This window comes from Symphalangus syndactylus, chromosome 7 (genome assembly GCF_028878055.3).
Source record: "Symphalangus syndactylus isolate Jambi chromosome 7, NHGRI_mSymSyn1-v2.1_pri, whole genome shotgun sequence".
In the NCBI taxonomy this organism is placed as follows: domain Eukaryota; kingdom Metazoa; phylum Chordata; class Mammalia; order Primates; family Hylobatidae; genus Symphalangus; species Symphalangus syndactylus.
The window spans coordinates 27,757,476-27,782,945 of record NC_072429.2 but is presented as its reverse complement, the minus strand read 5'-3'; the positions used below and the strand labels follow the sequence as shown (position 1 = coordinate 27,782,945).

Sequence of the window (25,470 nt, the reverse complement as noted above, 5' to 3'; positions counted from 1 at the left end):
AAAAAATGCAAACCTCTCAAACCAACCAAAAACACGATAATTATCCTGCCTAGAGCAATTTTAGAGAGTGAATTCCTCCTCCTTTTATTTTAACCAAGCAGTCAAGGTTACAAATCAGGTGGTATAAAAGGTTTATCAGAACGCTGAGAAATGCATTTACACCTCTGGTTCTTCATACCCCAGACAGCCATTTGTGTATAGTGCAGAATGATTATGCATTGGTGGTGGTTGGTCCTTCTAAAAACTGGATGAAGACCAAAATAATAAGAGTTGAAAGGGCATTGGAATGAAATCATGAAACTAACTAAAAGCTTCATTTGCAACTTTAATAAAATTATATATTTATGTTCATGTTAATTGAGGACTTTATGTGGATGACAAAAAATAAATAAATATTGGAATTTACCTCTGATTATAAAAGACAGAAGAAAGCCATTGATTGTTGAAAGGCCCAGATGCCTTTACAATCCTTGGCAAATATATACCACACCCGACCCAATGGTAAAAAGTATGTGAGTGGATGGATGGATGGATGGAAGGTTAGATAGATAGATCTCTCCTAACTCTAAAGTTTTTATATTGTTTTCCTATTATACATATGGGCATATATGTTCTATAAATACATTGGGGTCAATTTAATGAAGAAAATTAGCTTGGTGATAAGACAACACTGCACTTTTCTGAAAAGTCTTACCACAGAATTTACACCTCTTAGAAAAAGAATGAGTTCAATAAACTTGTTTATCTGAGCAACCATAACATGGTTAAGCTTTTCTGTTCATATGATGTACATCATATAAAATCAACAGACAAATGGGCATTCTAATATTTTCATTACTGAACATTCTATTTCAGATAATCATAAAACAAACCCAGTTCGTGTTACCTAAATGGAAGTGATCTAGATGTGGAAGATCTTTAGACAAATCTGGAAAAAAGAAATATAGGCTTTTTTTTCTTTATAGGAGACCCTTGGGTGAGTGTGACCTGAAGTAATTCCAAACAGACTAGGTTTTTCATTTTACAAAATTTGTGTATTTTTTTATGTCAATGTCAAGGCCTACATCCCATAGCTATACATATAGATACAGGAATTCTTAAAAATGGGGGGAAAAGGCATGGTAATTCTGTTAAGTTTACAATAAACAAACTCAAAATTCTTGGAGGTACATAAGTTGACAAGCTTTTAACATCCACATTTTAAATATCAGCTTTGAGGAACCCAAAACTTTTAGGTTACTGGAGCTACATTATATCTTTAAAAAACTAGGTCTAAATTCACACCAATAGGAGAACATAATTTGAGATGGAATTTCATCCTTTAGTATTTCTATCTACTAAAAAAAAAAAATCCACTTGTTAACAGGTAAGGATTCATTGCACAAGGAATGACGCTCACATTGTCACCCTTACTTAATGGTTCATTTCATCAATCACACTAATTCTAAATTGAAACAAACAAACAAACATTAAGCTGCCCCCTATCCCGCCCCACTGCAAATAAGCAATGGAAATCTAGCCAGAAACTTGTGAAAAGGAGCCTCCAGCATACTTTGGAGAAAGAAATGTTTTTATAAGACCATCTGTATTCATCCATGTCATTGCTCAAAGATAGTTCAGGAAAATAAAGAGTTTGGGAAGCAAATCAAGAATGAATGGTCATCCTAACTAGATATGGACTAACAGTCTGCATACTTAATATATTCAGTTCTAACATTTATTAAAAAGTTTCCATATAGAAAGTGAAAGATTTTTTAATAGATGCAGAAAAACTGGGTTCCCAATTCAGACTACCCTATGTGACTTTTGTCATTATCATCTTTTCTGATTCTTACAAAGTAAACCTAATTAAGAACCTCCCTCATTAGTCCTCCAGAAAAATTAGCACAGCTTATGCTAATTACTCCTGCAAAATTTAATAAACTCGTTGAAATGGGAATAGTCTAATGAGGTTTTATTTATTGAACTAAGATAACTCCAAGGAAAAAGGTTAGGACACAAGGATATCCAATGTGGTAATAAAACTCCTATTTATTCAATTTCTAAACATGAAGTTTATTGCAAACCTTTTAAATTCAAATATTAGTTACTGTGTGAATATGTTAAATCAATCTCCACCATAATTCAATAACTGGAAGTCATTTTTTGCTTTTTACTTTAACAATAATTACCACACATAGCCCTTTACCTCAAAAATAATGAAATCTGCTGTTATTAGTTCCTTGTTTTTTGCTATTAAACATAACACATTTGACTTTTCCCATGCCTATGCAGCTCAAATATCTGGATCACTGAGTGCAGGCTGGGTTATGTGCTTCTTAATCAAGCTATTTGGCATCACACAGAAACGTAACCTGGCATTCAACTCCAGATGTGCACTTCCTATATTTACAGCAATTTTTCTGTAAACTTTTTTGAAGTGACTTGACAAATTGTCATGATTGTAAAAAGAATTGGGGTCATATTTTTCTTAGTCTGTGCATGCCATAAGGATGAAGCATAGTAGAAGCCCCTTTTCTAAATCACAGTTTGCAACTGCTGATTTTGTTAATTCTACTTTTTTGACAGAATATGCCAGGCTGATGTCCCAAAGTCACTGGCAGCAAATAATACAGCCAAAATTTAACACAGAAATAGCTTGCCCTGCACGATTGCACTATGACCAGAAAGCCTCTTCTCTCTACCCTATAAATAGTTTTCCTGAATAACCACTGCTAAAAGTCTTTTGACTGATAAAAATAGCAGTGTTCTCCCAAATTCTGAAGGACAAGCAAAGAGCTAAAAATTATTGGTGCTCAAAAGTTGACTGCGTGTTAAAACTATGCTAAATCCTAACGGAAGGATTGCCTGTACCCTCAGCTCTGTAATTGCATATCGTATGCATCTTTTGAAAACAGTTACTATTGCTACTGGATGCAGGCCTCATAGCCTATTTTTACAAAATATTCAGGGATTCACATCCATAAATCTGAAAGCAAATCAAACCCTAAGCACGTAACACAGATATTATGCAATCAGTAATACAGAATCAAATTGGAAACTATGAAATTCAAACACGGTTGCCATCATTTTTTCCCCTTTGCAGCAATTTTATGGAATTGAAAAATCTTTTCTATTTTGCCCTTTCTTGCATAAGTTCTTTTCTTGTTGTTATTCTCTTCTCTCATTGTTAAGAATGGAAGTTTCACATATCAGCACAGACAGGACTGGAGCTTTTAAAACCTTTGGCAGCCTGAAGGACAAATAAATTCTGAAAACTCAGATGCAAATAAAAATAGCTAAATGGGGTTTTGCATATCAACTGGCATCACTGCATGAAAAGATAGTTCATCAGAGACAATGGCAACAGCCAGCGAATAAACATATGCTGTGGGGCTTGTGCACATACACTGAGTTTCAGCTGTTTTTAAAGTACTCCTATCTGAAGAGACCAAGACTGGCTACACACTGCTTTCCACTTTGTCAAACCAAAAGGGAAAAAAAAATGAAAAGGATAAATGTCATGAGTAATATCTCCAAAGCCACCAACAGCATAAAGTGCATACTTATTTTGCCTAAATTGTTTGAACTACCCCAGCCAAGAAAAGGTTTTAAGTACCCTTCTGGGACAGATGCAAGGCGGCAACAATAGAAGCCACACTAATGCAATCCAGGTAACACAATCCTGTTTCAAAAACAGGGGCCGGGCTAATTACAGTGCTGCTGAGTCAAGTTTCTTATGCCATTGCAACCCACAGGAACAGGTCAAAATCGAATGTTATTCAAACCACAGTCATATCAACCTTCTGTATCAGAGTCACAGCTTCAAACCAAATGAAGAACTTAAAAGCTTAACCCATTCACAAGCAAAAAAAAAAAGTGTTTTCATTGAGGGTGGCAACGTAAGGTTCTTGTCATCATCTAAACCAAAAGGAACTACATGGCAGAACAAAATGCTTATAGTTTCAAAGTTTTGGGGACTATTTGGGCTGGTCCTTTGATCAGTACACTTTCTTTTCAACAGAGGAGGAAGAAAAATGCTTAAAATAACAAATGATATTTTGGAGAGGTAAATTTAAATAAAACAAACCAGCATAAAGGTTAAATTTACTTGTGACCTTATTCATTTGGAGACTTATGTTCAATCACAGAAAAAGCAATTATATGAACAGTATATCTGCTTTTGTAGATAAACATGTTATCCTAATTCTATAGGTAGCACACATATGTCAAACTTTCTCATCTTTTAACTTTGAATCAAATATACTAATACTCTTACGCAGAGCAAAAATATATATATTTTAGTGAATATTAGTGAGGAATATTTAGTTAAAATATCTGATTGAAATGTAACCTTTATAAAGCTTCTTGGCAATCAACTGAGTTTAAGCCTGAAGACTCACATAAGTCAAAATCAACAATCAATCTACTGGCATAAATTATGATGAAGCAAAGTAAACATCTTGTTTTTTGTTGGTGTTGTTGTTAACTGAAAAATGATAAAACAAGCCCCAAAAAGGTAGAAAGAAAGATGGGGTTTTTTTCTTTTGTTGTTGTTGTTGTCAAAAATCAATATTGCCGAAACCCAAAAAGGGACTTGTGTTCAACCGTTGGTGTCCTCAATGAGGGATCAGTCAGTCTTATTGGCAAGACTCTTTTTCCAGCTAGTACAAGATGCTAGCTCTTTTCCTAGCTGACAATTGACAGTATCTATAAACCTTCCAGGCCATTTAACTCTCAATGAGTAATGCTATGTAACAAATGGTTTATCATACATGTTTCCATACAATGAATTTCAATAATTAAAATGTAAAATGAATATTTGGAATGCGACTTTGCATAATGCGTGCACACTGACTCAAAATTGCACCGAACAACTAAAACAGATTTATTGTTCTACAGTGATTTACTTGGTCATGTCAGATTAGTAATATGGATCTGTTTAAAAACACAATAATTAAGACAAGCAGGATAAATTAATCAACTTACAATATAGTCTCATACTGCAATCAAACCCGGCAAATAAAGTAGAAAATCTTGGTTCACAGATCTCTTTAAACTGCTTTTATGCATAAATAAAACCTTAAAATGTAGATGGATTACGTCCAACAGAACTACTGTAGCTAAAAGTGATAATGATTCAAACATTTTTCAAATAAAAGTTAAATATTTATAAGCACCCAACCACATTTCATAAATCACAAACTATTATTATTTTATTTCTGAAGCTTCCTGGCACAGCATGAGGATTGAGCCACAGAAAGTCAGGAAAGAAAAAATATATTCCTTTAGGAGCATGAATCAGACAAAAACCGGAGCCATCCAAGGAACAGGCCTCTAAAAGAACATTCCATATGGCTTTCCCAGGAATCAAAATCGCTCAGCGCAGCGTAAGTCATGACCAACAGGCAAATTTCGGCCACATGCATTCCTAACCCTCATCCGTGAGCAACACAAGGGCAGGTGTTTCATTATAATGAGGAATAAGAATCCAGTGAAAGAAGAGTGGTCCCTACCTGTCAATTATCACTGGATCTGAGGGAGTCTCATTTCGGTTGCCACAGCTTTTCTTGTCACAACAGCGGCTATGGAGCAAAAGCAAAAGGATTTAGTACAACCATTACAATGTAAAATCGTCATTTAGGCAGACAGAAGGCTCAAATTGCTGGGTTGCAAATGCTAGAATTACCACAAAGCCATACCTGGCAATCAACGGATCCCTGGGACAGAAAATTCTATTTGGGTCACCTATGGGTTAATGGCCAGGCTTAACCTCTCCCTGCTCAAAGAAGGAGGTGGGGGAGAGGGGCTCTCCCAAAGCCAAGACTCAGAGCCCCAAGATGGGGTCTCCCCATCACTGCCCGCGGTGCTGGCAGAGTTCACTGTGAAGTGCACTGTTATTACATCTACCCAATGAGAATATTCGAGGTTGTGGGTGGCTCAAACGTTCTTCCCTGAAGATCACACTAATTGTGTGGAACGCATCAATAATGAGGTATGAGTGATTTCTCCCCCTCCAGTCATTTTGTATTAAATGGATTCCTTTTTCTTCTCTTTTCTCCTTTATGGGTAGCATTTCCTTCAACCACCGCCTTTCCAAAAATCCTACAGCTAGAACTGTTTACTTTTGAACCATTTTCATGAGAATAAAGGTAAAACACAATAACTGAGACAAGGAAGAGGCAGGATAAAAGAAAGTGGAGATTCACATTCCTCTGGCTATAAAAGCCCGCTCTGGCCCTCACTTAAGTTTTCTGGGGGCATTATGGACATTGGAAGTAAAGGTTAGCACCGCTCTGTGAGAGGACGCTCTTTATATTAGAGAAGGAACAGCCTATGGGCTCGAAAAGTACCTGTTACTAAAATCTCCCCTGCCAGTTGTGGCTGCCAGCTTTTTAAAAACTGAGATGCCTTCTAAAGGGTGAACATTTTCTGTTTTTGAAAAGTACAATGGTCAACAGAAAACGATCCATCTGAAACTTGTTTGCAAATAAAAACAAGATCTGCACTAGGGGCATACTTATAAAAGCAGTGAAGTAGATGGGGAGGGAAGTTCTCCAAAACTTATATTTCACCAGGCACCACAAGCAAATATGCACTTCTTGCTCTTACACACACAGGTGTACACAGAGAGAGATACATATATATGCGCACACTTACAACTTAGTGAATCATAACAGGCTAAATTTAGAGGGCTGCTGGAGAGAACCAAATATTGAACTTCATCTTCAGGACCCAGAAATGTACTCCTGCGTAGGGAGTCCCTCACCAAAATTGGAAAGTCTCTTTTCTTGCCATAACTATGCCTCTGAGAAGAGAATTAGTCTCCACTCTTAGGTGTCTTCTGTTTTTCTCTCATATCTTTGGAAAGTAAGAGTAAGAACTGTATCTCCTTTGTCAAAGCCTCAGCTAAAACCACTCTGCCTACCTTATAGCCTTTCACCTTCTGATTCAGAGGGAACTATTTCCTCCAGGCCTGAGTTCTGCTATATACTGCTACTTTTGGGATGGGAAACGCAAAGTATCTCGATATCTAAGAGACACATAAAGTAACAAGTAGTTGAAGCAGTGGAAAGTACAAGCAGTTGAAATGCATGCCAGAAAATACATAAAAATGTAACTCCTCCATCCCTGAGCTCTGATCCCCTATACCTACATTTTATGGGCTTCTCAGGATAGTATAGTGGTTAAGAACACTCGTTCTGAAATCTGATAGAGCTGCCTATGTCAACTTGAGCAAGGTAATCCACCTCACAGGATCTTAGTTTCCTCATCTGTAAAATGGGGCAATTGAAGTATCCACCTCTAAATGCCATGGAACAGGCTTGAGGCAATAAAGGTATAAAGACTTGGCTTCATGACTGGCCTCACTAAAGCCACAATGAAGCATCATTATCACCCCCTGCACCTACCCTCTTCAGTCCCCTCCTCCTTCAAGTCCAAGCAAATCTGCCCTGTGCTCTGCAGAAGCAGCAGGTCTCCAAAAGCAGCCCATCGACGGAGCCCACATCTCCTTTACCCATGGAGGAAAACTGCCAGGTGAGAAAACCTATTTCTCCTTCATTTTCCTTTTCAAAACGGCAAGTAGGCAATGCAAGCTGCCCACAGACCTGCCTGGGAGAAATGTCCTCCAGGAACTCCTCCAACCTGCTTGCTGATAACCATGCACAAGGGTCTGTTTTTCAAGCCTATCTGATTTTCTCCTTCCCCACTATACCATCTCCATCCACGTCCTTGGACTCTGCAGTGGCTGCCTACTTTTCTGTCTCCACTCTGACCCCCTGCAAGAGCCAGAGTGAGCTTTTACAAATGTCAGCGGTACTGTGCCACCTCACTGCCCAAGACCTTTTAATGGCTTCCCACTGCACTTAGAACAAATCCATGACATGACATCATACCAGACCACCTCCCAACCTCCTGCCCCCTTCCTCCAACTTGCCAAGCTCCTACCTCACTGGCCCATTTCAATCCCTCTCAGTTGTGCCCTGTTCAATCTGACCTCAGGCCCAGACCCTGGCCGACTTGCCTGGCGGGCCTCTCCTCCAACCCTTCCCTAGTCAGCCAACCTTTTCTCACCCTCAGAGCTCAGCCTGTAGCTCCTTCCCCAGAGAGGCTTGGACTGATACCCCACCTTTAATCTCAATTAGGTTTTTCCTGTTTTTTTTTTTCCTTTTAAGGCGCTTAACTCAATGCAAATTATATTTTTACATATATGTGTGTGTATTTTTTGTTACTTTCTCCCTCTTCCTATTCTTCTCCTCCTTTAACTTGTAGACTTCCTAGAGGAAGAAACTATCAATTTTACTTACCTAATGAGTGGCATAAGGCCTGGGGTAGAATAGAAAAGCTCAAATATTAATTGATTGAATAAATGTATAATTTTATGAATGATTGTTATGTATTGGGGGCAAATACAATCCAGAAGAATAAAAGGGTGACAGATAAATCCAAGGCATTGTTGATGGAAGGAAGTTGCACCTCATCCCACCCCGTAGAACAAACCACCTCCCCCAAGCATGCCACCCCAGGCCTGAGATTTTTCCTTTTGACTTAAGCACGGTCATCATCTAAAAATAAAAATGCCCCTGAGAGCAGCCAGATGAATTGAAGCATTCCTTTCTAAGGGACCCAGGGAAATAGGCAGATGCAAAGAGCAGAAGTGTAGAAGGAAATACAGAAATGAAATGGGGAGAATGAAGAAAAGTAGAGAAAAAAGAATAAAGGGCTGGAGGTCACTCACCACTTACAAAAAAAACTTTAAGCCAAGTATGAAAAATAAGCCCAATATGTTTCCTGTTTCTTGGGTCACATCACTGCATCACATAGTCATTATTCCTGAAATGGGCTACTCCAGCTTCCGTCCTGCACCTCAAAATAGTGTCTGCTACAAAATAATGTCTACAGTATGCTCCTTTTAAATATATATACACACACACACACACATATGTGTGTACATACATATGTATGTGTGTGTATATATGGATGTGTGTGTACACATACATGTGTATATGGAATTCTGTCCAGCATTAAAAAGAATAAACGTAGGGTTAGAAGCACTGGCGTGGAAAGAAATCTACAGCATATTGTGAACTGAGAAAACCAAGTCTCAGAATACTATTCAGAGTATGGCCCCATTTCTGGGAGAAAAATGAAACATGAAAGAGTGAAAGGGAGAGAGGGAGGGGAAGAGACGGTTTCTACAAGTATGGTTCACTCCCTCACTTCATTCAAGTCTCTGCATAATGTCATGGCTTTAGAAATGCCTTCCCTGCCGAGCATGGTGGATTACACCTATAATCCCAGCACTTTGGGAGGCCAAGGTGGGTAGATCACCTGAGGTCAGGAGTTCGAGACCAGCCTGGCCAACACGGTGAAACCCCGTCTCTAATAAAAATTAAAAAAAAAAAAAATTAGCTGGGTGTGGTGGTGGGCGCCTGTGATCCCAGCTACTCAGGAGGCTGAGGCAGGAGAATCAGTTGAACCCAGGAGACGGAGGTTGCAGTGAGCTGATATCGTGCCATTGCACTCCAGCCTGGGTGACAAGAGCAAAACTCCATCTCAAAAAGAAAAAAGAAAGAAATGCCTTCCCTGACTGCCCCAGAGCACTCTAGCTCCTCATTCTGCTTCACTTTTCTTCATAGTACTCACCATGTTGTATTTTATATTCGTCTTTTATTGTCTCTCTCACCTGAATATAAGCCCCACAAAGACAGTCGTAGACTATTTTGTTCACCCCTATATCCCCAGCAACTAGAGCTGAGCCTGGCACACAGTATGCCATCCGGAAATATTTTTTAAATGTAGGAACTTCAAAGAGTTAACCTATAGAGAGTGGAACAGGCAGTGGGGAAGAATGGAAGACATGCATTTTATTTTTATATTTTTGCAGCGGTTTGCTTTTTTTTTTTTTTTTTTTTTGCACTCCCAGGCTGGAGTGCAGTGGTGTGATCTCAGCTCAGCTCACAGCTGTCTTGACCTCCTGGGGCTCAAGTGATCCTCCCACCTCAGGCCCTTAAGTAGTTGGGACTACAGGCACATGCCAACACGCCGGCTAATTTTGTGTATTTTTTTGTGGAGACTGAGTCTCACCATGTCACCCAGGCTGGTCTCAAATTCCCGGGCTCAAGCAATCCACCCAGCTCAGCCTCCCGAAGTGCTGGGATTACAGGCGCAAGCCACCATGCCCAGCCTAGTGTTCTGCTTTATATGGCAATATGCTTTTATATTAAAAATTAAAAATCAACCATAAGCGGTGGAAGGAAAGACTTCTTGTAGACTGAGCTGATATCAAGCCCCCTGTGGCTTCCTAGAGCCGAGCAGAGCGAGGACCTCTCCTTTGTTGCCACGATGCTCTTTCCTGCCCATGTGAGTTCTCCCTTTTCAGGTAGAACTGCCCATAGTTCTTTCTGCTAAGCTCAGAAGGACCAAGAGTGACCACCAAGCACCACTATACACAGGAGGAAACCAAGAAGGAAAGGCTGAAAGGAGAATGAATTCACTTATGTTTAAGGCAGAAGAGGGCTCATACGGAAACAATTCTGTAGATGAAACAGATGCAAAAGCACTTAACAGAAAAAGTGACAGTGTTAATAAAAGAAATCACAATGATAATTAGGTCCTCATCACTGTGTGACTGATGGACCTTCATTCATTCAAAGCACTATTTTTTAGGCTCCTACTATGTGTATTGGGCACTGTACCAGGCACAGACTTGGGATTTGCTCTCTCATGCTGGCATCTTGCAAGGCTTGGAGTTTCCTAATTTGCTTTGCCGCCAGGGTAAGATTTTAAAAGCAGGCCACTGTTTACATCCCCTCCGAACCTGCAACCCCAGTGACAGGAGAACAATGTGGCCAGTCTCAGGCGTACGTAGCCAGCACCTGGTGTGGTACCTACACTGCGGACTGAAATCAGCAGCCCTTTCCTCAGCAGGATCGTGTGTCTCCCAAAGAATTCCGCACATCCAGAGAAAAGTGAACTTATGAGTCTCTTTCTTACCAGCCTAACACAGGTGGCATATTTCTAGAGCTTCATAAACTAGAGCAAGAAACACCTAAATATTCCCAGTGATGGGATCGGCACATCCTCATCTTAGGGACATGGAACTTTTTCCTACAAATAGTGTCTTTCTCAACAGGAGGAAAGCATCATTTCAAACTTGTGAAAAGCAAGATGCCTTACCTATTTCCCTAAAGTGGCTAGAGACAGATCTATGATTTATCTGAATAGACTTATTAGTAGTTATAAAGATGACTTGATTTTAAAGAATCCATTACATAAATAGGCTCTTCTATCCTCTCTCTTCCTCCCATGTCTTAAAGTAAGTGATCCATCCTCATCACACTAACTCAAGTACCTGAGCTCACAGGTCCGTCTCATTCTGCCTTACCTGGGACCAGCCCCACCAAGTACTCCTCTTCCGTTTTGCATTTGCCATTCCTCCCTCCCTGGTTAATTCTTTCCTTCAGTTTGCAAACATTATCAAGTTTTCCCATTGTCTAAAATTTTAAAAGGACGCTCCTTCTTTTCTCTGAGTTAGTTTCTTCACTGCCGACATCCTTCTTATAAGAGTCCCTGTCACTGCTTGCCACTTCAACCACATAATACAGGCATCCAGGCCCTCAGTGTGTACTTGAATCTCCTCTTAAAGTTTACCAGTGACCGTCTGGTGCTTTCTCAGCCTTCATGTCCATCTGGATCTCTCTAGCACTTGTTATATGACTCCCCCTCCTTGAAACACCCTCCTTTTATCTTTTTTTTTTTTTTTTTTTTGAGATGGAGTAGAGTCTCGCTCTGTCACCCAGGCCGGAGTGCAGTGGCGCAATCTCTGCTCACTGCAACCTCCACCTCCTGGGTTCAAGTGATTCTTGTGCCTCAGCCTCCCAAGTAGCTTGGACCACAGGTTCACACACCACCACACTCAGCTGATTTTTGTATTTTCTGGTAGAGATGGGGTTTCGCCATGTTGGCCAGACTGGTCTTGAACTCTTGGCCTCAAGTGATCTGCCCACCTCAGCCTCCCAAATGCTGGGGTTACAGTCATGGGCCACTATACCTGACCTCCTCCTTTTATTTCTATGCTCTGTATGCTCAAGCTTCTTTTTCTGAACTCTCTAACACACCCTGCCTTCTTGCTAAGCGTGATTATTCCCCCAAGACTATAGCCATGACTTCTCTTTCTATTCCCCCTCCCTTGTCAATCCCATCTAAGCCCATAGCTTCAACTCTCACCCTTGGGAAAAGACCTCTGAAGTCAGTTATCTTTGACCATAACTTTATTTCCGGATCCAGAACTCAGGACCATCCACCTGCAGGACTCTCCACAGAGAAATTTTGGCTGGACTGAAACAGATGTGCCCAAACACTTCATGCACCCTCTAAAATCCCTCTCCCTATTCCTGCTACCCACCTACAAGTATTTCCTCCATTCTCTGAATAGACATAGCCCTTTGCCTCAACCTCTCATCACATTCAACCCTTTCTAGAGTGCAGTCTCGTTATCTGCCAACCAATATCATCTCCCAGGCCATACCATAAGCTCCCCTACTGCAGAATGAAGTCTTTCCTGGCTCTCTGTTTTTGAGTGTTTTGCACATAGTAGTTGCTAAAAGAATAAATGAAAACATCCTTAACCCCCACAACCAGAATGAACAAAGTACATGAATGTTTCAGTAGACATTTCACTTTGATTCAAAGTTCTTTTATCCTCATTCACACTGAACAACTGCACACCAGGTACTTAGCCCCACACCGAAATATTGCTGTTGCTGCTTCTATTAATACAAATACTCCTACTATCAATAATAACAATAGATATTCAGTACTTACTGTGTGTCAAGGCACTGTGATAAGCATTTGTGGGGATTATTGCATTTAATCTTAATCACCACCCTATGAGATAAGTAATATTATCCTCCATTTCACGAATAGGAAAACTGAAGACAGAGGAACACCCAGTAACTTCCTTGCCTTCAAAAAGCAATCAGTCCAGCAAAGGAAGACAGATTGTGGGCAAAAAGTTACAAGTGTGCTGAGTGCTATGAAAGAAAAGCACAGCAGACAGTAGTCCCCCTTATCCATGGTTTTGCTTTCCATGGTTTCAGTTACCTGTGGTCCAGTACATTTTTTTGTTGTTGTTTTGAGATGGGGTCTCATTCTGTCACCCAAGCTGGAGTGCAGGGGTGCAATCTTGGCTCACTGCAGCCTGGATCTGCTGGGCTCAAGCGATCCTCCCACCTCAGCCCCCTGAGTAGCTGGGAATATAGGCACGCACCACACCTGGCTAATTTTTCTTTTACTTTCTATAGAGATGGGGGGTCTCACTATGTTGCCCAGGGCAGTCTTGAACTCCTGGGCTCAAACAATCCTCCCACCCTGGCCTCCCAAAGGGCTGGGATACTGTACGATATTTGGAGAGAGAGACCACATCCACATAGCTTTTAATACAGTTTGTTTTTATGATTGTTCTATTTTATTACTAATTGTTGTTCATCTCTTATTATGTCTAATTTCTAAATTAAACATTATCATAGGCATGCATGTATAGGAAAAATACAGCATATGTAAGGTTCGGTACCATCTGCAGTTTCAGGTGTCCACTGTGGGTCACGCAACACATCCTTCACGGATAAAAGAGGACCACTGTTTACAGGACAACATAACAATGGGACTTGACTCAGGCTGAGAGCCAGGGGGATGCTTCCCTGAAGAAGCCATGCTTAAGTGGGAATCTGAAGGATGGAATCAGAATAAGCCAGTGAAAGAGAAAGGAAGAAAAGGGAGCTCAAGGGAGCCCTGAGAACTCATGGTCCTATAAGAAACCGTACACTGATGAGGGAAAAAGGTCTTTCTTAAACAGAGCTCTGGGAACTAGGTTCACTGACCAAGCATAGTTCCTATTTTCCATCCACATTTAAACACAGAATGTCAGGAGGCCCTTTAATCAAATCCCTTCTAGAATCGTGCTTTAGAAAATCATGTGTGGGGCCGTATTATTTTAAGAGCGTAGCCACCAGGTATAGCAAAATGTAATGATGATTGATATGATAGATTCCAATTTACCAAACAGGCAGAGACTCTCTCAGAATTTCACAGAAAGAGCTCCATGTCAAGTCAAAGAGGTTTTGTCTCTGAGTTGTAATAATAATTATAATATAATCCAATGGTGGCCAGTCCCTTAGCCAGCCCAGGCAGTGGGGTCACCTTTTAGACAGAACACAATGGATTTTTAAAATTTGCAACCACCTGAGACACAATTCTCTGGTGTTTCTCAGTTTTTCTTTTTTTTCCCCCTTTGCCTGCAACAAAACAGGATCATACCAAGCCTTGTCTTGTCGATCTAAATTCTCTGAGTCTCCTTCACCATAGCCGACATACTATAAATATACAGCTTTCACGACATCAACGCAAAGTTTTATTGTGCCGTCAGCTTTGATAGAAAGCACTGCAGAAAGTTGTTTAGAAATTAAATATCTAAAACAAGCTATTTTAAAATCCAGGGCCCTCACTATTTCATGTCTGCAATGAAGAAATTTCATCTTGGGGAGAGCAAGCTGTCTTTCACACCATATGGCTAATGGTGGTGCATAGCAATTAGCCAGCCTGATTAATGGGGAACAGACTCTAATTTTATGCTTATAATTGAGCCTGCATTTGCACCCCTGGTGCAAATTCAGCACATCCCAACTTCCACTTAAAACAGGCAAGAAATCAAGAGAAATAGGATGGTGTGGAAAGTGAGAATTTTTTTCCTAAACCCCCTAAAGAGCATCAGATTTGCAATTTAAAAGACTGTTAGCCACACAATAGATGACAGGTTTGTGTAATAGGGTCATGGCGGCCTGGTAAACAAACAGTACCCCTTATACATCTATAGGCAGCCAGGAAAACCCGTAATCTGTAACATTAGCAGGATGACATTTTGAATACGGCTTTTCCCTCTTAGCCACGCAGTACAAACATCATCATTTGCCTTCAGTGGCTTCAGAATTTTATTTTTGCTATTTTTATGTTTCTGAAAAATAGAAAGAACATCAGCAGTAAAGCACACCAACCAGCATAATAAAGTACTTTAGACCAATGAATTTTAAAAACAAGAAAAATATAAACTGCATTAATAGAGGGTAGGCCCGTGTGTGAAAGGCATAATATATCTTTAAGTGTTTCAAGACTAGAATGATTTCTAGCATAGTCTAAACATGTGCAGATATGAGACGCAAATCTATAATATATAGATGTTATTTGGCCTATTGGTTGAGATCCATCTTCCTGTTTCCTATTTTGCTAGAATCACATGTAGTACAACATGGAAAATTCATTCTAATGACATGCTAATTGTAAGAAGCCAGAACAGAGATATGGTCAAAAAGATAGTAAGAAGAAAGAGGTCATGTTTTAACGCTTTCTAAAATGAATTTTACTCACAATTCTGAAAGGTGCAACTCAGCTTTATTGTAGAATTGTTATGTACAATATAACATTAATTTTTGCCTAATAATATCTTATAAAGAAATCTATTGCCGTATTTTGGGGGTTCAGCTACTGTTTTAAAATTAGAGAAAAACAACCTGTTTTCATAATAATTAACAAGTTTTACAAATCACTGAAATGAAAACTTGTGAAACTCCTATATATTTTAGAATAATATGTTAGAAATATTTTTAAAAGGGAAAAAATGAAAATTATGTATCTATACATAATTGTAGACATAGAAGAAGTTGGTATCTGGGATTTCACTCAGAAAGTACATTAAGCCCTTTTTCTTTCCACCTGTAGAGTTTTAAGGTTGCTTTCCCCCACAAGTCCATGAGCAGCAAATAAAGCCCACCCATGTTGAGGCAGCAGCTGAAGCCCTAAACGGATTGGTCAGTAATAGTCAGCAGCCAGGCCAGCATTGTGCCAGGAAGAGCCTGCATGGTTAACAAAGCAATTAGTAGCCTTTCTCTGATGCACAGTGGCATCTTCATGCTTTATCCAATTATTCAGAATATATTGGGAGCAAAGTGCTTGTGTTACTTTATGCAGAATAAGAATGCAAGTTAAAGGGCTGTTCCCTGGCCTGCTCCCTCACATGTGGAAAGCCTGGCTGAGGCCATGGAAGTTAATTTGGTCTACTTGCCTGTTTTCAAATGTAGCTTCAGTCTGATTACAGGCAAAAATAAAGACACTCATCTACAGGTCACATGAATTTTATACCTTTTAGGGACGCATCTTTGCCTTCCTTCCGAAAGCTCACTACCTCTGAGAAGTATTGGCTACATTGTCAGAGTTATATATAGGGTAACTAAGAGGTGAGATGCAAGGGCAAGAAAAAAAAAACCCACATTCAATTTAAGAAGAAATGATGCCTAAGTGTGGACGTCATATTTTCAAGTGGGAGAATTAGAAAGGGGAAGTATAACTTTCAAGTCTTACCCAAACAGAAGACTCTGCTGACATCAATAGAACTCTTACTCATTTTACTAGCAATGCAGTTGAGCACATATATTAACATTAAAAGGGCTATATTGTTTTATTTGATTTTAAGGGAGTAGGGGAAGGCAGTGCTTTGTGCCCATTAACAGTGTGATATGAAAATGGAAATGTATGTCTTTCGGGATGAAATCTAATAAATAATTGAAAACTACTGTGATGCCTGACACTTTACTACCAAATACTCACATCTAACAGTTCTTTTTAGATTGTCTATAGAAGCAAGATAAATGTGTACCAAAAAAAAAAAAAAGACCAAAGTTCACCAAGATTTGAAATGCAAATTCATCTTCTCTTTGCTAATTAACGGGAGAGACCAAGATATTTCTTACCTGCACATGATCTCATGTGTGAGCAAGACTCGGCACATTTCTGGGTTCTTGTCTTGGCCTTCATACACTATGGCCTAAAAGCAAAAGCACAGTTTTAGCTAAGAATGGAAACAAGTAGCAGGAAAAAAAAAAAAAGATCACAATTGAGTTCTTAACCACTTCACCACTACTGAAGGCCAAATTAGCTTTGAGGAGCCAAAGACATCACTGGGTTAATTGTCTGAAGGTATGTTATTCGGGATTAACCCGAAAGGCATGGAACGAGGTATGTTCCTCTCTGCCCCTTCAACCACCTTGCCACAATGCACATCTTTGGATCAGAGTGTGAGACGGGCAAGACAGCCAGAATTCTCCTTTTAATACAGAATATAAATAAATCTCATCAATAAGGAGGGAAACCCCAGAAGGCTTAGCAGATTGAGATACTATTCAGTGAAAATATAGAAAAGCATTTGGATTTGATTTTTAAATGATATGTATTTGCCTCCTCACTTTACTACTTCCAGGCTCAACATTTAGTCTTCCAGGGGTGAGTAGTAGAAAACAAGTGTAGGTGAACTAAGGAGTCCATTCACTAACTGTGTCACGTTTGCAATGAGTCATCAATCAGGGAAAATCCCTCTTCCCATCAACAGGCTGAGAACATGTGCTCTCACACGGTGTACACCCACCCAAACAGGAATACTCGCTGGCATATGCTGTGTGTGTGGATTTAAGCCATAGAGTTATCTCCCTAAACTAAGAAGAGTTACAACTGACTCTCAAAATCTGGAGTCCCAAACCACCTCACCAGTCCAAATAGTTTTTTCTATTTTTTGTAATGTGTTTGTAAAATGAACATTTTACTCAAGTACCCAAGAAGATTCCCTGGGACTTCAGCTTTCATGGATCTACATGTTAATACCTGGACCAAAGCAACACACACAGCTATTAGCAGAGCAGGGCTCTGCACTGGGCTACATTTAGCTCATTTAACACTGTATCACTGCATAATACTAATATCACATGGCTTCAAATTGTTAATAAAATTACTTTCACACATTCCTATAGCCCTCAATTCCTTGATGACAAAACTACTTAAATTAGCCGGAGACTATCTTTATATAGTACATAGAGATGCTACAAGACTAACTTGTAGTTTGCTCTAATGTGCTTTGTTTTTGAACCTGGGACTTTCAGAACCTGTAAATGATGAGTATAACTTACGACCCAGTGTGTATAGATCCTCAGAGAGAACTGTGGTTATGGTATCTGATCCCGTTACAAAATGAACATTGCAGTAAAATAAAAAATGAGAAAATGTACTTGCATGAGGAGAAAATACTTCTCCACCATTGGCCCATCGAAACCACTTCTTATAGCTAACCTATAATACCTTGTAATTTAAAAATGTTTTTACTTTGACATACTTGTAGACCTACAAAAAACTTTCAAGAATATGTAAAGAATTCCAAGATACTCTTCATCCAGATTTTACCAGATTACTAAAATGTTTATATTTTATTAAATTTGCTTTATTCTTTTCTCTGTATTTTTTTCTGAATCATTTATTAAGTAAATTGCAGACATGCCCTAAATACTTCAGCCTGTATGTCTTCAAAACAAGGAATTCCCTTACATAACCACAGTACAGATATCTAAATCAGAAAATTAATGTTGATACAATAATCGAACCTACAGACCCTACTGAGATTCACCAGTTACCCAATAATGTCCTTTACAGCAAAAGAAAATCTAATGCTGCATTCAGTTGTCACGTCTCCTTTAATATGAAACATTTCTGAGTCTCTATATTTCATGACATTGATATTTTTGAAGAATACAAGCCAGTTATTTTGTAGAACATCCCTCAATTTGGGTTTGCCTGAGTTTCCTCAGGCTTGGATTAAAGTTACATACTTCAGGGCAGGGATACCACAGAGGTGATTTTGAGTTCTTCTCAGTGTATCAAATCTTGTTGTTAACTAGTTCCACTATTGGCAACATAAATTCTGACTGGTTAAGGTAGTGCTTGCTATCAGAGATCATCAGCCAGGTTTCCCCAGGGTAAAGTTATTATTTTACCCTATGCAATTCATAACTATCTTCTGTGGACGTAATCTAGATTGTGTTAATATCTTATTATGTGTCAAATTTTCATCCGCTAGTTTCAGCATGCATTGATGATTCTTTCCTGTATTCTTAAAAGACCTTTTCAAAATCCTAAGCAGTTGCATTACTCAAGAAAATGCATTAACTAAAAATGTTTTGAAAACCAAAAATTATATCTGCCTGCTTTATTTCCTGCAATCACTCCTGAAAACATTTTTAAAAACACAGTAAATTACTTATTAGATCTCATACATGATGCTAAAAAACTCTAATGAAGCATTTCTTCTAGATCCTATTAGTACTACATGGTTTGTATGTTCTCTAAATACTCATAATAATCTCTGTTTCAGCTTTAATATTTGTCATGTTTTGGTTCCACCACTCTTTAAAAAATAATATATTTGTCATGCTAAGCTAAAAGAAGTAAGCTGGTAAATAAATTCACAGATACTGATGGGGCTTTCCCTAATATATATATGTATACACACATACACACACACACACACACACACACATATATAATATATATATAATATATATATACACACAGACACATATATATATATATATATAGAAAAGCTTGGTTTTTGGAGGCGGGGGAATTATCAGTTACATCAGATCTTTTCATTTCAATTCTTTCTAGATGATGCAAATATTAGTTTTACTAAGACTGCTGGTTCCATTGAAATTAGTGGGCCCATGATGATATTCAATGGATGCAATGCTGCAATGCAAATACATTCATGGCTTCCCTAAACAGCAGATGATACAGACTTCCAGAAATCCTGTGTCACTTCTTTGGTGACTGAATATGACTTGTTTAAGGCCCTGCGCCTCCATGATACATCTCTTCACCAAATACCACACTGCCACTATGCTTCCAGCAGCAGAGTCAAAACAGAATCTTTCTCCAAATCAAGCATAGAAAAATGAAACCATCAGTTTGGATTTGCTCAGAAATAGTTAGGAACTCTAGGGAGGAGTGCAAGCATGAAGTTTCTTCTCTCCCTCTCGTTGGGGCCTCTATAGAACAATATTTTCAGCACATAAAGGCAGAGAAAGAAGTGCTGCCTCTGTGACTTCTGAAATAAAAGCAAGTGAGACTCCACCATGGAGTAGGACTAAAATCCTGTAACTAAAGTAAACTAGAAACTCAGTGTAATGAGGTTAGCTCTAGAGTGGAATTCAGTCAAAGACAGATCCACCTCTAACCTCACCAAAGCAGTTTTTGTTACTGAAAAGTATTGTTAAACACACATACACACATGTACCCATATCATACAGAAGGTATGGGCATGGAAATCAACATCCTGATTGGATCGACTATAAGAATATACGATAAATTCATTTTGATGAATGTCTCTGATGCGGAGTGGCAACAATAAGAATTTTCAAAATGCCATAAAGTTCTCCCTGCAGCTTGCACACCCAACTGATAGCCCTACATCAATTTTACCATCTACATTTAGCATACAGCTCAACACTGGTCCACAGTTCAGCAAACCCAGACTTTAAGCCGTAAAAGACAGGGATCCTGCTAACACCAACTTCAGGAGAAGTTTCTGCATTTCTTCCTAATTTAAATATGTGCCTCTGTGGTGTATGAGTAAAGCTGGTTGGGGTTGGATCAGCTGGGAGATCACAGAAGCATATAAACAGCATTGGCTATTTTAAGTGAAACCATTTTAATAGACAGCTGGTTTAGGGCCCAGACAATGGAACACCAAGAAGAAGGCTTATTTTCATCCTCCACAGTAAATCATGAGTCTGCTCACTATGAGGAAGGTTGTCTGTTGTGAGAGGGACAAAGACAACCCTGGTTTAAATAAATCAATGTGTTTATCTGAAGTGAAGATGGGATGCCTGCTATATAGATGGGTGGGAGGGGGAGAAAAATAATATAAAATATATTATTTAAGTAAATCAATTGTTAGTGAATCAAGTTGAGGTTTGTAACCTAAGAAACAAAAATGCAATATCAAGTAGAAAACAATGTTTAAATTAATCCTGCCAATGGCAAATAAATCCCTTAAGGTGACAGGAATGCTTGTGTAAGAGGAAGAGTTAAATAGTAAACAACATTAACCTCATCTCAACTTTAAAAACCTGGTGAAATTGACAAACAAGCTGTCAAAAGTGGACATATTTGGAACAGATTTATTTTTGTGATATACTAGCCTGCCTTTTCTACTGTCATACTCTAATAAGTAGAAAGAAAATATCTCATATTATTTTTTGATACTCTCTTCACTTCAGATTAAGGGGCTTTTAAAGGATATTTAAAATAATTAACTAAAGAAGAAAACATAGAAATTGTTAAACTTTCATATTCTTATGCAAAAACAGCTCTGGAAATTTTACTGTTATGAATAAAATATCATCAATTCTAAACGCTCAATTATAAAGTAACCTGTAATATCTTTGAAAATCAACCAATCAATCAATATACAAAACCTGCCTTAGTTGCCACTGTTTTGAAAGGCATACTGTGAAGCATAGTTCATTCTAGCTTTTCTTAAATACCGCTAGGTCTTAAAAGTTAATTGAAACTTACTATGGGTAAAGACCACACAGTAAAATGAAAAAATACACAGTGAATGTACACCGGGATCACACTTCAATAGGATGCCAAAGGAAATACAGAGAATTGAACATGGTTTTTCTGTGTTTACTTTTCTAATAGTTTTAACTCTTTGTGTTCCACACCAAAATAAAGGCGGTGAAGAGAATACTTTTGACTTTGGTTCAGCAAAATCCAAAGGATTTTTAGAAATAAAATATTTTCATTAGGAGCCTTTCTTGATTTATAACCAAACAAAAGGAAACTTATCATCATTAGTTGAAGAAGAGGAAGAGGAAAAAGAAAAAAGAAAAGAAAAGAAAGAAAGAAGAGAAGAAAAAAAAAGGAGAAAGGAAAGGAAGGAAAAGAAATTAAGAAAAAGAGAGGAAGGAAGGAAGAAAGGATTCGAGGGAGGGAAAAGAAAAATTATCAGTAACTAACAAAGACTCCTAATTTTCTATTTAAATCAAAACAGTACCTTGAAAATATGTTACTCCTTTTTCCCCTTACAAAATAAAAAGCCAAACCTACTTTGTCACCTAAGAGAATAAGTTCATAAAAGTACAAAGTACCTGCTTTAACCAAAAGTGAAATATCTTCTGAATGCAAACTGTCAACAAGACTTTAGCAGCAAATTACCAAGAATTGAGCTAATCAAAAAATGATATGCACACCTACAATATCAACACACTATAATAATAATCATTACATTCAACCACCAAGTTCTACTGCTTGTCGTTAAAAAAAAAAAAAAAAAAAAAGGTGCCAGCTAATCTGATTTTAGAAATTTCCAGTAGGTGAAGGCACACTAGTTAACAATTAAACCATGCCAAAGGAAACACTACAAATCTGACATTTCATAAACAACGTGTCAAACAGCAATCCAACATTAGTAGTGGAATAAAATAAAAAAATAATTTTGCTTCAATTAGTAGCTTGGCTACTGGTGAACAAATTACAAAGATGTAATTTCAGCTCAGCAGCTAAGCAGGCCCATTTTCAGAAGTGAATTAGGAAAGTTGCGAAGGAATGATATCAGATTCAGTATGCTGTTCAGTTACATCACAGCCCTGAATAAAAAGAGAATGTGCACCAAAAGCAGTTAGCTTTAGAATGCATCTTTTATGTCTCAAAGAGCTAAAACCCCTTATATTATTCAAATACCATAAAAAAACTAAATCACTCTAACAATCCCATATTGTATTTCTTTTTCTAGCACAAATAAAAGATATTTCTCTCCTATGGTAACTATATTTACACCTATATTAATAAATACAATTGGCTTTGTCAACCCAATGGGGCAATAATAATAATAATAATAATAAAACTTCTAATTTATTAAGCACTTAATTTGTACCAGTTGCTGTTCTAAGTTCTTAACACGTATGAAGTTATTTAATTCTCACAACAGAGCTTCAAGGTAGGTGCTAACATTATTTCCATTAGCCTGATTCCAAACATTGATGTATTTTAATTGCTCACTAAGACCAGACCATTCTTGCTCAACAACTATGTAGACAATTCACCAATGTCCAAACACTCCTTCATTGCTCTCAGCAATAGAAGACAGAGAGAACAGACTATCTGTACAGTCATATGAGTTCAATAAATGCATCTCTACTAATATGTTCGTTTTTAATGCTGTTCAAACATTCACATGGAAACAGCTCTAGCGTAAATATCCCTGAACAAATGGCTGTATATTATCCAGGAGGGAGCAGTTGGCCCGCCAGACTGGGGAAGTACTAGGCCATCTGGCTCCGGCAATCTCTCCAAAACCATCAGCTTTGTTTTCACCCCCAGACTCCAAACAACACATTTTCCACTGTGATGAGTTTACATTTTCCCAAACACAGGTCCTGATCATGCATAAAAATTCCAAACTTCTTCATTCCTCTATGTGCAAGGAAATTTAAATCACCTGCATTTTTGACATGTTACCAAAAGAGAGAGAAAGCTGCTGAAATATGGCCTCTGACTATAAACTTGCTGTGTCCTTTTTTGTTTGTTTATTTCCCCAAATATATGAAAGAACCTCTCTGCTGGCCTAGTGAATTCCTTCGGAACTTATTGATATACTGAAAATGTGTTTATCTACCAATGAAGAACCAAGAACTGAAAGGGTTGTTAAGCAAATCTATGTAGCCATGGCAGGATATAATGAAACAATCAGTAGAAAAAAATACACTTGCATCAATAACTTAAAGTACGGGGAAGATCAAAACAAATATATAAAGAAGTCTAGCTGGGAAGAGAAACCTGATAGCATTTCTGATGATTGTACCTTGAACCCCCCACTGTCTTGGGACTCTTTTCACAGTCTCCTCACTACATCACCTACTTTCAAATCCATACATACAAGGATTATGTGACTATGATTTTCTCCTTCTCAAACAGGCTTTTGTTTAGGGGAAGAGAGTGTTTTGTTTTGATAACTTAATACAATTTGGTATCTTTTCTTTGAATTATAAAATATCACTCTTTTAAAGCAAGATGGTAAGAGGGAAGATAAGCTAAACTTTAAAAAAAACTATTTAAAGATAAATAACTTACTATAGCAATCCACAGAATGTAATCATATTTCAAATACTACATGAAAATCTGAAAGGATGCCCACTAAACCTCAGACCTCCCCCACTGGATTCATTTGAGCTTCTGCAGTAGATATTGTTTCTGGATGCAACAGCCATAAACTTCTGGGTCCTACAGGGCATTCTGCATGCTCACTAATGGAATACCAAAAACAGTAATGACACGAAAACAAACTATTTTTAGTCCAGCTAAACTTGGTTTTGAACAACGCTTCCCAAAAGCAAGCCTCTTATTTTCTAGTTGGTGGATGAATTTTTAAAATATTATATCCTGTGTGCTTTACAATGAAGGCATAGTGATAAGGGATCTCAGATTCTTATATATTCATTTCTAATGAAGCTTCATCTTTCCTGGTAGAGTCCAAAAATTAAGAGTCATTACCCAAAATAGTCTAATGAGACACTTTGAAAAGGTGTGAAATACTATGTCATACCAATACATCTTGGTTGATTGAGTACATTTCTTTTTTATCTCAATGCTGCTTATTCCACCCAAGATCAAGAACAGTTTATGGAAATATAGAATGCACAAATAGTTTTAAATTTTGCTTGCCCAAAATTCCTTTTGGGTTTTAACCCCACTTTCTAGTCAAGGATATGACATCACTCACATAAAGCTGTGTCTCTGATAGGAAAAATGTTATAATAAACAGGCAGCTAAGAAAGACACTTGAACAGTGGCTAGGTATTCCTTCCACAATTGATGATGTTATCAGAACTTATCAGACCAGAAGGGTTTCATTCTGTACTCTAAATAATTATCAAAATCCATAATCTATGAGGAAGAATTTCACAGGAAAAAAAATGTAATCATTTAATCAATCAGTTTATATCAAGACTTACATCTGATTTAAGGAGCCACTGTATATTAAACTAAAATCAAAGATTCAAGAAATTTTAAATCAGACTTGGTATTTAATTATGATAGAATAATTTCAAGCTAGATGAAGATTCACTGTTTTACTCATTAAGGCTAAATATAAATTATTTTTTTGTCACACCTAGGGAAAGTTAAGCTTCTTCACACTCGTCTATCTGCTTTTTGGAGGCCATTGTATTAACCCTGTAGACAAGAAGCTAACCTACTTCCAAAACTTGCAGCACATAATCAAAGAACAAGCAATTGGATAATGAGTAGGAACTGCCTTTCAAAGTGAAAGCTACAGAGAGGTGGTTATTTAAACAATTATTATGAAAGCACACAGGTATGCTTTGAAATATTCCTTTTCCTGATATTTTTTAGACTTAGATAATTATTAAGCCTTTTCTCAGGCCACTCCCCACCCAAATACATCATTGCATGCATTTATAATTTTGACTTTTACTGAGATGTCATATTATGGCAAATGACTTTCTCGTAAGTGCTATTATCGAAAATAAAACTAATCTTGTTCTTATTCCTCTCTCTCTCTCTTTCTCTCTCTCTTCCTCCCTCTTTCCTGATAGA

The 25,470-nt window shown here is 38.1% G+C and overlaps 1 protein-coding gene across 17 annotated transcripts in view; it reads right to left on the bottom strand.

The window, feature by feature from the left end:
• The window catches only part of EBF1 (EBF transcription factor 1), a 405,670-nt gene that overhangs the window by 373,423 nt on the left and 6,777 nt on the right, over window positions 1-25,470 (bottom strand). For 15 of the 17 annotated variants that reach the window (XM_055285450.2, XM_055285451.2, XM_055285448.2 and 12 more), the window contains 2 exons: window positions 16,782-16,855; window positions 5,496-5,564 (listed from right to left, as the gene is read on the bottom strand). In XM_055285450.2, the coding sequence (XP_055141425.1) occupies window positions 5,496-5,564; window positions 16,782-16,855 (143 nt within the window). The remainder of the gene's footprint in view (window positions 1-5,495; window positions 5,565-16,781; window positions 16,856-25,470) is intronic. The other 2 variants (XM_055285446.2, XM_055285443.2) reach the window with 1 other exon arrangement.